This window comes from Myotis yumanensis, unplaced genomic scaffold (assembly GCF_028538775.1).
Source record: "Myotis yumanensis isolate MYYU_CA2020_CCGP unplaced genomic scaffold, mMyoYum1.0.hap1 SCAF_14, whole genome shotgun sequence".
Classification (NCBI taxonomy): Eukaryota; Metazoa; Chordata; class Mammalia; order Chiroptera; family Vespertilionidae; genus Myotis; species Myotis yumanensis.
Genome location: NW_027223765.1, coordinates 3,181,093 through 3,195,076, shown reverse-complemented (window position 1 = coordinate 3,195,076; position 13,984 = coordinate 3,181,093). Strand labels below are relative to the sequence as shown.

General features: G+C 62.6%; 1 protein-coding gene across 7 annotated transcripts in view; it reads left to right on the top strand.

The window, feature by feature from the left end:
* The window catches only part of ITPR1 (inositol 1,4,5-trisphosphate receptor type 1), a 169,996-nt gene that overhangs the window by 153,197 nt on the left and 2,815 nt on the right, over positions 1-13,984 (top strand). For all 7 annotated transcript variants that reach the window (XM_070391395.1, XM_070391401.1, XM_070391398.1 and 4 more), the window contains 6 exons: positions 304-499; positions 1,884-1,976; positions 3,029-3,168; positions 4,097-4,262; positions 5,724-5,884; positions 12,142-12,303. In XM_070391395.1, coding sequence (XP_070247496.1) covers positions 304-499; positions 1,884-1,976; positions 3,029-3,168; positions 4,097-4,262; positions 5,724-5,884; positions 12,142-12,303 — 918 coding nt within the window. The remainder of the gene's footprint in view (positions 1-303; positions 500-1,883; positions 1,977-3,028; positions 3,169-4,096; positions 4,263-5,723; positions 5,885-12,141; positions 12,304-13,984) is intronic.

The following is a 13,984-nucleotide window of genomic DNA, read 5'->3' as shown; positions in this document are numbered from 1 at the left end:
CAAGGGCCCCACTTGCCCCGGTGCCCCCCCTGCCAGGCCCAGTCTCACTGGTACAGCCTGTGCCCTATGTCCAGCACCCCGAGACTGAATGTCCCCCTGGCACCGCTGCTGTTTCCCGCCTCCCTTCTCTGGGTATCTCCCCCGTTTTCACCGTCTCGCCCTTCGCTGTGGAGACAGGCAGGTGAGAAGAGCAGGGTAACCACATGATGCTCTGAGCTGCCCGAGGGCGAGTCCTGTCCGTTGGTGTGCGTCCCCTCGGGGGGTGCCCTGTACGCACCCCGTCGCCTCCCGTTCGTCTTGCAGCTCTTTGACCTGGTGTACAGAGAGGAGACCCTGCTCAACGTCATCAAGAGCGTCACCCGCAACGGGCGCTCCATCATCCTGACGGCGGTGCTGGCGCTCATCCTGGTCTACCTCTTCTCCATCGTGGGCTACCTCTTCTTCAAGGCCGACTTCCTGCTGGAGGTGGACCCGCTGCCCAACGACACCGCCCTCCCAGGTGCGCCGGGCTCTGCGGAGGGAGGGCGTCCCCGATCGTCCCCGGCCGAAGGGCACGGCGCCCTGAGCCGCGTGGGTGTCTCCCTGACACCCAGGGCGGGAACCCGCATCACGGGCTTGGTTCTCACTGTATCCGAGGCGCAGTGTGGCCTCTCGGGGGCGCAGGGGGCGTGCCCTGAGCGCACGCACAACCATCCTGTCTGCCAGTGGCACAGCTTTTCCCTGAAAGACTGACGTGACCTATCGGAGACAGGCTGACGCGTCCCTGACGTAGGAAGCCGCTTCCAGGACTCTCTCCTCCGCGGCGCACGTGGGGACAGGCGTGCACGCAGGGGTGCTCACTGCGGACCGAAGCCGGGAGCCTCTGAGCGCCGGGCGTGTTGCATGAGTGACAGTCACCCCGGGGAGGCAGCGGGCGTGGTGGGAGATTGCGCAATAGCTACAGTAGGTCAGGCATGCTTTTTTTTTTTTAATCCTCACCCGAGGATATTTTTTTCCATGGATTTTTTTTGAGAGAGTGGAATGGAGGGAGGACGGGAGGAGAGAAACATTGATGCGAGAGAGACACATCGATGGGTTGTCTCCCGCACCCGCCCCAGCTGGGGCCAGGGACCAAACCTGCAACCAAGGTCCATGCCTTGGCCGGGAATGGACAGTGCTCTAACCACTGAGCAAGCCGGCCAGGGCCAGGCATGCTTTTTGTAAATTCAGAGTCCACGTTTCTTGAAATATGGACGGCGATGCTCCAGCTGCCAGCGGTGGCTCCTTCTGGGATGTTCTTGCTTTTACCGCGGGCTTGTGTTATTTTCGTTCATGGCAAGAAGAGAGGAGAGGCCCAGTTCTGAGAATAAAAAACAAAAAGATTACGTACCTGAGTGGCACCAGGGGCTCTCTGCCCTGCATTCAAATCTCAGACACACTCAGGGGGACGCTCCCGTCGGCATCCAGTCGCCAGGCGCCCGCGACGGAACCAGCCTGGGTGGGTGAGAAGGAGCCGGGCGCCCTGTCCCCCGCCCCGTGCTGCGGCCACTGCAGCCTCCAGGTGGGCACGAATGGCGTTTCCTCCGACCCGCGGGGTCTGAGCCTCTCGGGTCCCACCTGGGTTTTTGCCGGTGCCGCTGCCAGGCCTGGTGCCGACTCGGTGTGAGCCTGGCCGAGTCTGCGCGTTCGGCCGTGCGTTTCCGGGGAGAGAGGTGCTGCCGATGTGCGGATCCCCAGCAGCCTCCCGCCCCCGCCCCGGTCACCAAGCAGACGTGCCAGGGGCATCTCCGCCTTGACCGTGCGGGCAGGGCTGTGGGGTGGCGTCTGCGCCATGACCGTGCGGGCAGGGCTGTGGGGTGGCGTCTGTGCGAGGTTGTGTATCACAGTGTCCTTCTCTCTCCCAGAGGCCGGCGAGAGCTTGGCCAGTGAGTTCCTGTTCTCGGACGTGTGCAGGGTGGGGTCTGGGGAGAACTGCTCCTCTCCTGCACCCCAGGAAGGTAGGAGCCCATAGCCTGCAGCCCCGCGTTAGTGCCAGGCCCCTCGGGAGGCCCAGACGTGAGGCCGGGGGCCGCCGGGAAAGGCTGGGGGAGTCGAGGGAGACAGGGAAGAGAAGGCTCTGTGGGAAGAGAGGTCGGCTTCATGGATTCAGCCGGGGCTTCCTGGGGGCCCCCTGTCTGCCAGGGGCTGTTGTATTCTAAGACACAGTGACATGGGTGGGGGGTGGCAGGCGGGCAGGTGGGGGTCACCTGAGAGCTGCTGAATGCTGGGAATAAGGATGGAACACGGAAGATAGGCACCCAGCCTCATAGTGCAGTGGGAGTATCACCAGGAAGTGACAGCTAAACCAAGACAGCGGACTATCCTGCGAAGGCGGAGGGGCAGGCATTCTGTTAGAGGGAGCAGCCCGTCTGAAGGCTTGCAGTAGAATACAGCAGGTTTAGGGAGATATGGTTTATGAGGAAGAATAGCAAGAAATGGAGCCGGCCAGGTTGGCAAAGGGTCAGATCACGAAAGGTCTTACATGTCAGGCTAGGGAGGTTACATTTCATCCAACGGATGATTGGAAGTTGCTGAAAGGAGAGTGATATGATGAGATGTGTGTTTCAGCAAGGCCCTTCTCTCTGCAGCTGGGGAAAAGAATGAAGGTAGAAAGGTCACTGCTTTTTTCCTCCAAAAAGCAGTGGACAGCCTCCAGCATAAAGCGGTTTAATCAGAGGAGCTGCTCTCGCATGCTGCCAGGTGCAGCCCCTACAACACCACCGTGAGGAGCCTGGTGGCCTTGCCCTCAGCTGAGAGGGGAGAGGCTGTGGCTCAGGGCAGGAGCAGCTTCTCTGAGGTCAGACGCCTGCTCAGCACTGGGCTGGAGTTGACCCCTGAGAAGGACGGGGAGTGTTTAGATTCCCAGGTGGGAGGGCAGGTCTGGCCTGGCTGGAGAAGTGAGCAGGGGGCAGTGATGAAAACAGAAGTGCCCGGACTTCCGCCTTTCAGAAGGAGGCGTGTGGCACTCGGGCCTTCATTCCCTTCTCTCTCGCTCTGTCTGCGTTCGCAGCGCTGCTCCCGGCCGAGGAGCCGGAGCAGGACAAGGAGCACACGTGCGAGACCCTGCTGATGTGCATCGTCACCGTGCTGAGCCACGGGCTGCGGAGCGGCGGCGGCGTGGGCGACGTGCTCAGGAAGCCGTCCAAAGAGGTGGCTGCGTCCCCAGAGGACCAGGGGGTGGGGGGGGGGGGGGGGGGGCGGGGGCTGGAGCACAGACAGAAGCCACGCAGGCAGCCTGGGAGCGGGGACGCATGGACGGGCAGGGCCAGCTCCCTCTCTGTCGGACACGCTGACACCATGTGAGGGGCTGGTCCCCAGTCACACTGGAGTGACCATTTCCTCGGGTTGGGCCTGGCCACCTGGACACGTTTCCACAACCCCCGAGCTCCCAGGAAGCTCCCTGCCCACGCGGGTCCCAGGGCGCTCCGAGAATTCACAATTTATTGATTTTATTTATTTTTTTTAAATATATTTTTATTGATTTCAGTGAGGAAGGGAAAGGGAGAGAGAGATAGAAACATCAATAATGAGAGAGAATCATTGATCGGCTGCTTCCTGCACGCCCCTTACTGGGAATTGAGCCACCAGCTGGGCATGTGCCCTTGACCAGAATTGAACCCGGGACCCTTCGGTCCACAGGCCGACTCTATCCACTGAGCCAAACCGCTAGAGCACACAACTTAGACACAGGGTATGAAGAGATGCAATGGTGGCCTTTTTAAAAAATATATATTTTTATTGATTTCAGAGAAAAAGGGAGAGGGAGAGAGAGATAGAAACATCAGTCATGAGAGAGATTCATTGAACAGCTGCCTCCTGCACGTCCCACACTGGGGATTGAGCCCTGACCGGGAATCGAACAATGACCTCCTGGTTCATGGGTCAACGCTCAACCAAGTGGTGGCCTTCTTAACGCTTGACATCCTGTTTAAGTTCTGCTCCAGGAGGCTGCCGGGTGATGTGGGGGTCAGGGCGCCCCCTGGTGTTGAGAGGGGATGTCCGCCATGGTGCGTGGAGCCCTCCCGCTGCCCGGCCTGCAGAGCGGAGGTGGGGCCTGCTGACCGAGCCCTCCTTCCAGGAGCCCCTGTTCGCCGCCCGCGTCATCTACGACCTGCTGTTCTTCTTCATGGTCATCATCATCGTGCTGAACCTCATCTTCGGGGTCATCATCGACACCTTCGCCGACCTGAGGAGCGAGAAGCAGAAGAAAGAGGAGATCCTCAAGACGACGTGCTTCATCTGCGGTGAGCGGCTCCAGGGGGGCCTGTGTGTGCTCAGGTGCGGGGCTGCGGGGAGGACTTGAAATGTGTGCATCTCGGGGTCTTGTTGCTGGGGTGCCCCTCGGCCCTGAGATTAGGATGGAGCCCGTGCCCAGCTCCAGGCTGCAGGGGGTCACTGTGATGGTGTTGGGCCTCATGGCAGAGAGAGCCCCGTGCCGGGAGCTCAGAGCCGGGCGCTCAATGCCGGGAGCCCCGTGCCGGGAGCTCAGAACCGGGAGCTCAGTGCTGGGAGCTCAGTGCCCGGAGCTCAGTGCCCGGAGCTCAGTGCCGGGAGCTCAGTGCCCGGAGCTCAGTGCCGGGAGCTCAGAGCCGGGAGCTCAGTGCCGGGAGCCCCGTGCCGGGAGCTCAGAGCCGGGCGCTCAATGCCGGGAGCTCAGAGCCGGGAGCTCAGAGCCGGGAGCTCAGTGCCGGGAGCTCAGAGCCGGGAGCTCAGTGCCGGGAGCTCAGAGCCGGGAGCTCAGAGCCGGGAGCTCAGAGCCGGGAGCTCAGTGCCGGGAGCTCAGAGCCGGGAGCCCCGTGCCGGGAGCTCAGTGCCGGGAGCTCAGTGCCCGGAGCTCAGAGCCGGGAGCTCAGAGCCGGGAGCTCAGTGCCCGGAGCTCAGAGCCCCAGCTTGGAGTCAGACCGGCTCTGAGCGAGCTCCTGCCCCAACCTGCACGTCCTCGCGGTAGTCAGGTCGCATCTCTGAGCCGAGGGGCTCCGTGTGACCTGGGTGCAGCGACATGAACCCCTCCACCTCAGGGTGGCACTCAGGGGAGCTGGCTCAGGTGCCACCCAGGCCAGGACCACGCGGTGCGGGTGACAGTAGTGAAGGTCCCCGGGGAGAGGCGCGTGGGCACCAAAGCCATCTCGGTGACTGCGAGACGTCCATGGAACCAAAGTAACCCTGTGGGACCAGGACGTCCATGGAACTAAACTAGCTGTGCGGGTTGTTCATAACACAGTTACTGAATACTGTATACGTTTCCCACTGGGAAGCCCCAAAATGAGCATTTTTCCATTTAAAAACTTAAAGATGCTGCTTCCTTTAAAATAGTTTAATGCATTTTCTTTGACATAATTTCCAGAATTACAGAAATGTCATAAGAATACAAAGAGTTTCCATACACTGGGCCCTGGCCGGGCATCATCCACACCAAGGTGGCAAGTTCGATCCCTATAGAGACGGGTGTGGAGCCCAGCCCCCCTGTGGACAGACAGGCCGACAGGGCCCGGGAGCCCAGCCCCCCTGTGGACAGACAGGCCGACAGGGCCCGGGAGCCCAGCCCCCCTGTGGACAGACAGGCCGACAGGGCCCGGGAGCCCAGCCCCCCTGTGGACAGACAGGCCGACAGGGCCCGGGAGCCCAGCCCCCCTGTGGACAGACAGGCCGACAGGGCCCGGGAGCCCAGCCTGCGCTGCTCACGGGCCGCCTCCCGCCCTCTGCAGGCTTGGAAAGGGACAAGTTTGACAACAAGACGGTCACCTTCGAGGAGCACATCAAGGAGGAGCACAACATGTGGCACTACCTGTGCTTCATCGTCCTGGTGAAGGTGAAGGACTCCACGGAGTACACGGGCCCCGAGAGCTACGTGGCCGAGATGATCCAGGTGAGCGGCCGGGTCCCACGCAGAACGCGGCCTCTGCGTCCACCCAGCCCTGGCCCTGGACGAGGCCCGGGCTCTAGGCCTTTGTGGTCCTCTGCGGTGACCTTCAGAAGCAGCAGTGGGCGGTGTGTCCCCACTTTAAAGACGGAGACACTGAGGCTCGGGGAGACGAGTGCGGCCACGTGACGGCTGGGGCTTTAACGAGGAGCCACCTCTGCGCTCGGCCTCCTTCCTGATCACGCGTGTTTTTGTTTCTTTTCTTTCTTTTGTGTTTTTTGCCTTAAATAAGAGCTGGTCTCTGAGAGGTGCCTTTCGAAAGTGATCGCCCGGCATAGTCCAGCGTGGTTGGCTCCTGTGTTTGGACCAGCCCAGCCCTCCTGGGGGACCACATGGTGGAGGGACCGAGTCCCCATTTAACCTCTGGCTGCTAGGGAGCGTGGCCCCCGTGTCCCGAAGGGGACGCCACAGGCCTTCCGAGCGCTGTTCTCAGGCAGGACACGGAGGCACCACGCGGGTCCCAGGCAGCTGCCCTTGGTGGCCACGGCAGGGGAGAGTGGGGTGTGCATGTTAAAGGGGAAAGACAGTTCCTCAGAACCGCGGCATCCACGCCCAGGTGACTCATCGCACGGGCGTCGCTCCCTGAGGATCACGCACTGAGCTCCCATCCATCATCCTGTAGCCTGGTGCTGGCTGTTTCTCACGGCCGCGGCAGACAGCGCTCTCACCCCCTCCCTCCCTCCCTCCTTCTTCCTCCCCCTCCTAACCCCCCCCCCACACACACACACAGCTCCCCCCTCCCTCCTACCCCCGCCCCACAGCTCCCTCCCTCCCACCCCCTCCACACACACAGCTCCCTCCCAGGATCCCCCTGTGCTCCCTCCTGTGTTTGTCACTTGACCGCGGCAGAACCAAGTTGTCAGGGACAGGGAAGCAAAGCAGCGGTGGCCCAGGCCACAGGTCCTGGCGCAGCCCCCGGGTGCTCTGGGGATAGCGGGGTGCCCTGGGGGGTAGCGGGGTGCCCTGGGGGGTAGCAGGATGCCCTGGGGGGTAGTGGGGTGCTCTGGGGGTAGCAGGGTGCTCTGGGGGGTAGTGGGGTGCTCTGGGGGGTAGCGGGATGCCCTGGGGGGTAGTGGGGTGCTCTGGGGGGTAGCAGGGTGCTTTCCTTCACACGGGGGAGTCAGGAGCCCGCACACCTGGAAAAAGCTGTGCTGAGACCCATGTCAGTTCGAGTCAGAAAAGCCCTTTTGCCTGAAAACAGCTCCTGGTACATTTTCCGGGCAAATCAGTCCCATCAGCAGGTCCTGCCTGCACAGCCCGAGGAGCTGTGAGAAGCTTCCAGCAGCGGCCTGGCCCCGCCTCGCTATCTGTGTTTGATAAGACGGAAGCACAGCCAGGAAACTGTGCTAACAAGGGCAAAGGTCAGAATGGGAGCCCAAAACCAGCGTGTCACGGCCTCTGCTTCGAGGGGGAGCCGGCTGGGTCTTGCACCTTTGACCCCAGCGAGCGAGAGCCTGGCGCTGTCAGGTCTGCAGGTGGCACTTTCCAAAGCGGCCGCGGCCCGAGGGACCCTGGGAGGCTGGGCAGCTCAGGGCCCCCTGCAGACCCAGGGGTCACAGATGAGAGCGAGGCTGGGCGTGCAGGGCGGGGAGGGCGGCGGCGGAGGCAGCGGGAGAGGAGCGTGAACCTAAGAGCTCACTCAGCTGCGGGAGGCCCAGCAGACAGGACCTGGGGTGTGCACCAGCCCCTCCCTCTCCTGTCACCGCCCAGTCTGCTGTGATGCGGGGCAGGGACCCTCTGCTGGGCAGATGGGCGGGCAGAGGCCGGTGACGGTGATGACGGGCTGGGCTTTATCCTAGAACCCGAGGGGCTGCCTCTTGAGTTCCCGGGAGAGAGAAGCCGCCTCTCTAGGGCGGTGCTCTCTCGGGCCTCCTGCCACCTGGGCTCCCCCCTCGCCGTGTCCTCAGGGCCCCTAAAGCCCTAGCTATGGGTGAGGACACAGCCCTCTGCCCTCTGACCCGACTCCCAGAATGCACCGAGGCAGGGTTCAAGAACAGGGGCGAGGGGGGTGAGGAGGGACTTGGCGAGTGCCCGGTGGCTGGAAGCAGCGGTCAGCCCCGCCCCGTGCACTGGAGCTGCTGGCTCCCCGCACACTCTGCCCTCGGCCCCCCACCCCACCCCACCCCAAGCACTTCCCAGGGGCCTCCCTCTGTGGTCCCTCCGCCCGCACCTCCCGCTCCTGCCTCTGAGTGACCCCCAGTTGGACCGGGGAGGGCGGCTGGGCGTGTCACAGAGTCTCCCAGGAGCCGACCCTGAGGAGGGCAGGCGTCAGCGGCTCCCAGGTGGTCCCTGGGCCGCGCACAACATGACGGTCAGGAAGGCGGGGTTCACAGCCAGATATCTCCCCCCTGAGCCTGTCCAAGGGCGGGACCTCGGCCGCCTCCTGCTCCTTCCCGAGTGCAGACCCCCGGGCTGCCCTCCCCCCCCCCCCGCCCCCCCCCACGCCCTGGCCCCGCCGAGGCTCCTGGGCCTCCACACCGTTGTGGCCTCTCTGCTCCAACTGGTGACTGTCGCTCAGAGCCAGGCCGTGTGCCCTGTGCCGCTGGGGTGTGGCCCGCGAGCGGGGACAGACTACAGTCCCTGGACCGTGGGGGAGTAGCTGAGACACCGGGCAGGGAGGTTGCCTAACAAGGGCTGGGCCAGGTGAGGAGGGCAGGTTGGGCCGACTGGTCTCGATCAGGCATTTCCATCGGACCGGCCCGCCCTCGTCCTGCTGCAGTCGCCAGCCCCGCCTGCCTCTCCTCTGTGCCCTCCTGCGTCCTCCCCTGGGGGGGGCATCTGGGACCCAGTGTGCTGCTCAGTGGTCAGCGCTGCCTTCTCGCAGTCCCTGGGCCAGGAACCCGCCACCTGGGCCCCGAGTGGCTCTGCAGCGGCTTCTCGGAGGGGTTTCATCAGAGCCGGGTGCGGCCCTCCCTGCTGGCCGGCGACCTCCTGCTCGGGATCATCCGGAACAGCCAGGAACTGGCCCGGCGCGACTGCCGCCCTCCCGGCAGCTGGAGGTTACGTAACGCGGCTGCGGGGAATGTCCTTCCTGCCCACGAGCCGCCCGCCAGCCACGGGAGCAGCTGCGCTGGAGAAAGTGTCTGGAGCCGCGCCCGAGGGAGGACGGAGCTGCCCCGACGGTGCCGGCCGCAGGCCAACGCCCAGCCACTCTGCCACTGGGGCTGCGGCACTGGCTTCCTGCCTCGCAGGGCGCTTGCCTCGGGGACCTTCCTCACAGCCACGGACCCAGGAGGCAGAGCCAGGTGGTCACCCTCGGACTCCAGTCCTGGCTCCTGCCCCCTCCTGCCTCCGGGCGGTGTCCTTCCTGCTGACACTGTCGTCAGGGCTGCCATGGAAACGCACCCATGACCTGCGGGGATCACGGGTGGGGTTTGGGGCCGGCCAACAAATTCCAGGGGTGGGTCCTTTTTTTATTACCAGACTGTTTACAGCAGTTTTAGGTTCACAGACAGACGAGCAGAAAGTGTGGCCTTCCCATGCCCCTCCCCGCCGGTTCCGCTGTGACCTCTTGTGTCCCTGCGGCGTATTTGTTACAACAGATGAGGCCGCTAGATGCTCTGTGAGGGGCTGAAGCCACAGTTCACCTTCCGGCTCACTCCGGGCTGTAATGACAGGGTCGGCATTGCCGCTGGGGAGGACGTAGGTCACGGAGGAGAGGCAGGTGGGGCTGGCCCACGAGGGATCCCCTCTCTCCCGCCGCCCGGACACCCTCTGTGCCCGGCCTCGTCACACCCCCTCACCCCATCTTCTTCCCGTGTCCGGGGTCGGGACTGGTTCGGGGCTGTGGCTTTCGCTGAAATGCACGGCCGCGGGCGTGTCTGTCCCGGTTTCTCACCCGGAGCTGCGGAGGCTGCTCTGTGCCGTGGTCTCAGAAGAGGGGGCTGAAGGGGACCCCTCCTCTGCCGCGGAGACAGCCGCGCTCACACCAGGCTGCGTGGGAGCCAAGGAGGCCCAGCCTCTGTCCGGGCCCCGCCGCCCTCCCCGCCCGCCCTCACCTCGGCACCTGCATCCCCGGGAAGCCCCCTGTCACCCGCTGGGTGAGGTGGGCAGTCGGCCGCCATCTGAGTTGAAAGGACAGCCTTGCCCGCTGGGTCTGCCCAGGGGCCCTCTCTCCACGGCAGGGAGCCCGCAGCCCACCCTCCCAGCACCTCTCCCACAGCACCTTTCACCCTCAAGCTCTCTGTCCCAGAGTCTGGCTGTAGAGGACCAAGAGGTTCAGCACCCTGTGCGCTGTTTACGCCGTAAACAGAACTGCACCTGAGACCCATCTCCAGTGACTCTCGCCGCCTCCTCTTAGAACAGCCCCGCACGGAGCCTGGGAGAGGACACGCTTCCCAGAATGATGACCTTCACACACAACCCAGCTCCCTCTCCCCCTCCCTCCCTCTCCCTCTGCCTCTCCCCCCTCCCTTCCTCTCTCTCTGTCTCTTTCACACACACACCCTCCCTCACTCTCTCTCTCCCCCCCACACCCCCCCTTTCCAGTCAAGGACAAGCCAAGAGGTTGTGCCGCCCCCGCGTCTGAGGCCTCAGCGCTGGCTCTGTGGGGACTTTTCCAGCTTTACCTGGAAGAGAGCTCACCAGCGCTTAGCGCTGTGGTCAGCCAGCTTCCGGCTGTGGCTGCGGTCGCCTGTGCTCTGACACAGGAAGCGGCTGTGCCGGGAACCACTGGCCGGACTACAGGCCGGGCAGACGGTGCCTAATGACATTGGTATGCGCCGTGCCACAGCCAGGAGGCCGGGGATGCACTGGGGCAGCCAGACCCAGCGACACATGCTCGGGGGACCCGGAGCCGCCCGGCCCCACCCTCGACCACACACACACCCCAGGATGAGTTCACGTATAAACAGTGTCTCGGTTGAACATGACTTTCCCAAAAAATGCAGCCGAAGCCGGGACCAGACGATTTGATGTTGAACAGGCGTAAAGGCGGGATCCTGCCGATGGTCACAGGCCCCGGGCTCTGGCTGCTGGGGCCGTGGGCGCAGGCGGCCGGGTAGTTAGCCAAGACAGGAGTGTTGTGCCCGTCGGAGCTGGAGAGAGAGCGAGCGGGTGCGGTGGTCTCTGCCTTGCACTCGGCACAGGGTGGGCTCCACACGGTCACCCGAGACTAGGACTCCGTGCAGAGGGGCCCTGGGGTCAGAGCCACGTGGAATTGAGAGGCAGTTTGGCCAGAATTGCTCGTTTTTCTTTTAAAATACATTTTTATTGATTTCCGAGAAGAAGGGGGAGAGAGAGAGAAACATCAGTGATGAGAGAGATCATTGATTGGCTGCCTCCTGCATGCCTCCCCACTGGGGATTGAGCCCACAACCCAGATATGTGCCGTTGACCGGAATCAAACCCGGGACCCTTCAGTCCGCTGGCCGACGGTCTATCCACTGAGACACACCGGCCAGGGCCAGAATTGCTCCTTGGGAGTTATTCTAACTCCCAGGTGCTGCTGGGGGTTTGACATCTGACTTACAGCCCCGGGGACCCACCCAGGGCCTCAGGTTGGGAACCGCCCGCAGGGCAGAAGCCGGTGGCGCCCGCAGTTGGGCTGTGTGTGTGGTTAGGGGTGAGGCTTCCCAGCTCTGCATTAGGTATTAAGGTTGGAAGCAGGGAGAGGGGGACCTCGATGGTCGCCGGCCGGCAGACCTGCCTGTGCTGGGGGAGTGGGGATGGTCCGCGCTCTGTGTCTAGGACGGGGCAGGGGCCCAACATGGCCTGCAGCAAGGGTGACGTTTCTCTGAGATCTTGGGTTTTCTCTCTAAAACCTGAATGTCAGTTGGGGAGACGAGAAGGCCCGGGTAGTGGCTTGACGGCTGCGCGACAGCGAGTGCACAGGTGGCACCAGGCGGGCAGCTGAGAGGAAGGTGGTCGGTTCCGGGGGGTGTTTCACCACAAGGTTAAACTCAACAGTCATCAGCCCTGTGGTCTGCAAAGATCGGGTTCCCAGGGCAGCGCTCATATTTGCAGATCGGGAACCTGTTTCAAAGCCGACTTTCCCCACATTTAACTTTAAGGAATTCTAGGAATCGAGAGAGTTCCATTTATTCAATTAAGAGGGTACTCGGGACGTGGTTTTTAGAACGACCCGCATCCGCCCGTTCTGCGGACCGAGCGAGCCTCACACAAGGGGGCCGGGACCCGGTGCTCCGAGGCCCCCCGGCCTCGCCTCCCCGAGGTGACCACGCTCTCTGCCCACGCGATTCTAGGAGAGAAACCTCGACTGGTTCCCCCGGATGAGAGCCATGTCCCTGGTCAGCAGCGACTCGGAGGGCGAGCAGAACGAGCTGCGGAACCTGCAGGAGAAGCTCGAGTCCACCATGAAGCTCGTCTCCAACCTCTCGGGCCAGCTGTCCGAGCTCAAGGACCAGGTAAGGGAGGGGGTCTGCCTGTGCACACACGTGTACACGCACCCACACGCATGTACACACACCACACCATACACACACACCACACCACACACAACCCCACATGTGATGAGGGACTCTGTGCCCTCCCATCTCCTCACTCCTCACCCAGGACACTAAGTGCAGCCCCAGGGGTAGGTCTAGGCTGCATTTAAGCCACCGTCCTGGTTCCCTCGTTGGCCAGGTCCCTGTGGAGTGGCTGCAGGTCCAGTCATGGGCCAGGCCCGAGGAGGGACAGGGGGCCGATGGGCATGCCTGTCGCTGCTGCGCCAGGGCTCAGGTCTGCGGACGGTGCCCAGCTCTCCGCCCAGATCAGCGCTTTGCCCCCGAGTGGGGGAGGGCGGGCTCTCTGGCGCCCGAGTCTGCATTGGGCCCTGGGTGTGTCGCCCGCCCGGCCCTGACCTCCCCTCCCTGCGAGGCGGCACCAGAGGCTGCAGGTGAGCGCTCCGGTCTCGGCTTGGTTTTGGGCGCTGCGTGTGCTTTTGTTTCCACGTGTTCTGTCTTTGATGGTTGAAGGACAGGGCTGTGCCCTGATTGCCTTTCACGGTTGACTGTTTAAATTCTTAGTCCTTTTTCTGAAAAGAGCCGTAAGGTTTCAGAACTGCCGTCATGCACCCGAACACTGGGAGGCCAACATGGCCATTTGGCACAGCTGTCAGATCCGGGAGGAGGGCTCCTGGTGGGTGGCGTTGGCATCTGTGGGGCGGGACCTGCATGGTCCCGCCCTTTCTGAGTTGCTGTTGGGAAGGTGGCCGTTGGAGGTCTCCCCCGAAGGCCTCCCCTGCGAGTGAATTGGAAATTGAACTATTTTTGCACTGGCTGGTGTGGCTCAGTGGATAGAGCATCAGCCTGCAGGCTGAAGGGTCCCAGATACGATTCTGGTCAAGGGCATGTACCTCGGTTGCAGGCTCCTCCCTGGCCTGGGCTCACATGGGAGGCAACCATCAATGTGTCTCTCTCATATCAATGTTTCTCCCTCTCTTTTTCCCTTGTGGCTCCCTTCCTTCCACTCTCTCTAGCAATAGGAAAAGTATCCTCGCATAATGATTAAGCAAAAGTAAATCGATCAATCAATATTTTTTAAAAAAAGGAACTGTTTTTTTTTTCTCAGACGATAATCAGGCCACAAAGAAACAGGAGGCGACCAGCAGTCTATGGTCAGGGGCTCGATCAGGCTCCATCTGCTTCCATTTAAAGTGCCCGGGCTGGGCTTTCAGCACAGCTGCTCTTCATTGGGGAAAACTGCTTCTTTCAGGAGGAATCAGAGGACAGTTTTTGTTACGTAACAGACTTTTCAGGCAGAGGAGGGGAGCGTCCGGCCCAGGCCATACAAGGCCCTCGAAATCCTGTGGCCTGGCCCTGCCAAGGCACGAGGGCGAGTGAGTGAAATGCTTGACCAAGCAGAGCAGGCTGGTTTTTAGTGGATGGTTTGTGTGGCCTGAGAATGATGCTATAGACACCCACGTGGCCCTGGGAGAGAAAGGCCCCCCCGCTACACCCCCCCCGCCCCCCCCCCCCCGCTCCCCAGTTTAATGCATGTGTCTGAGAATCGACTTCGGAAGAAGAGCTGAGTTTCATGGACCTCGGAGCCTGACGCTCACAGGCATCTCACGTTGTTCGGCGTAGAGAGCCCCGCGTTGCCACC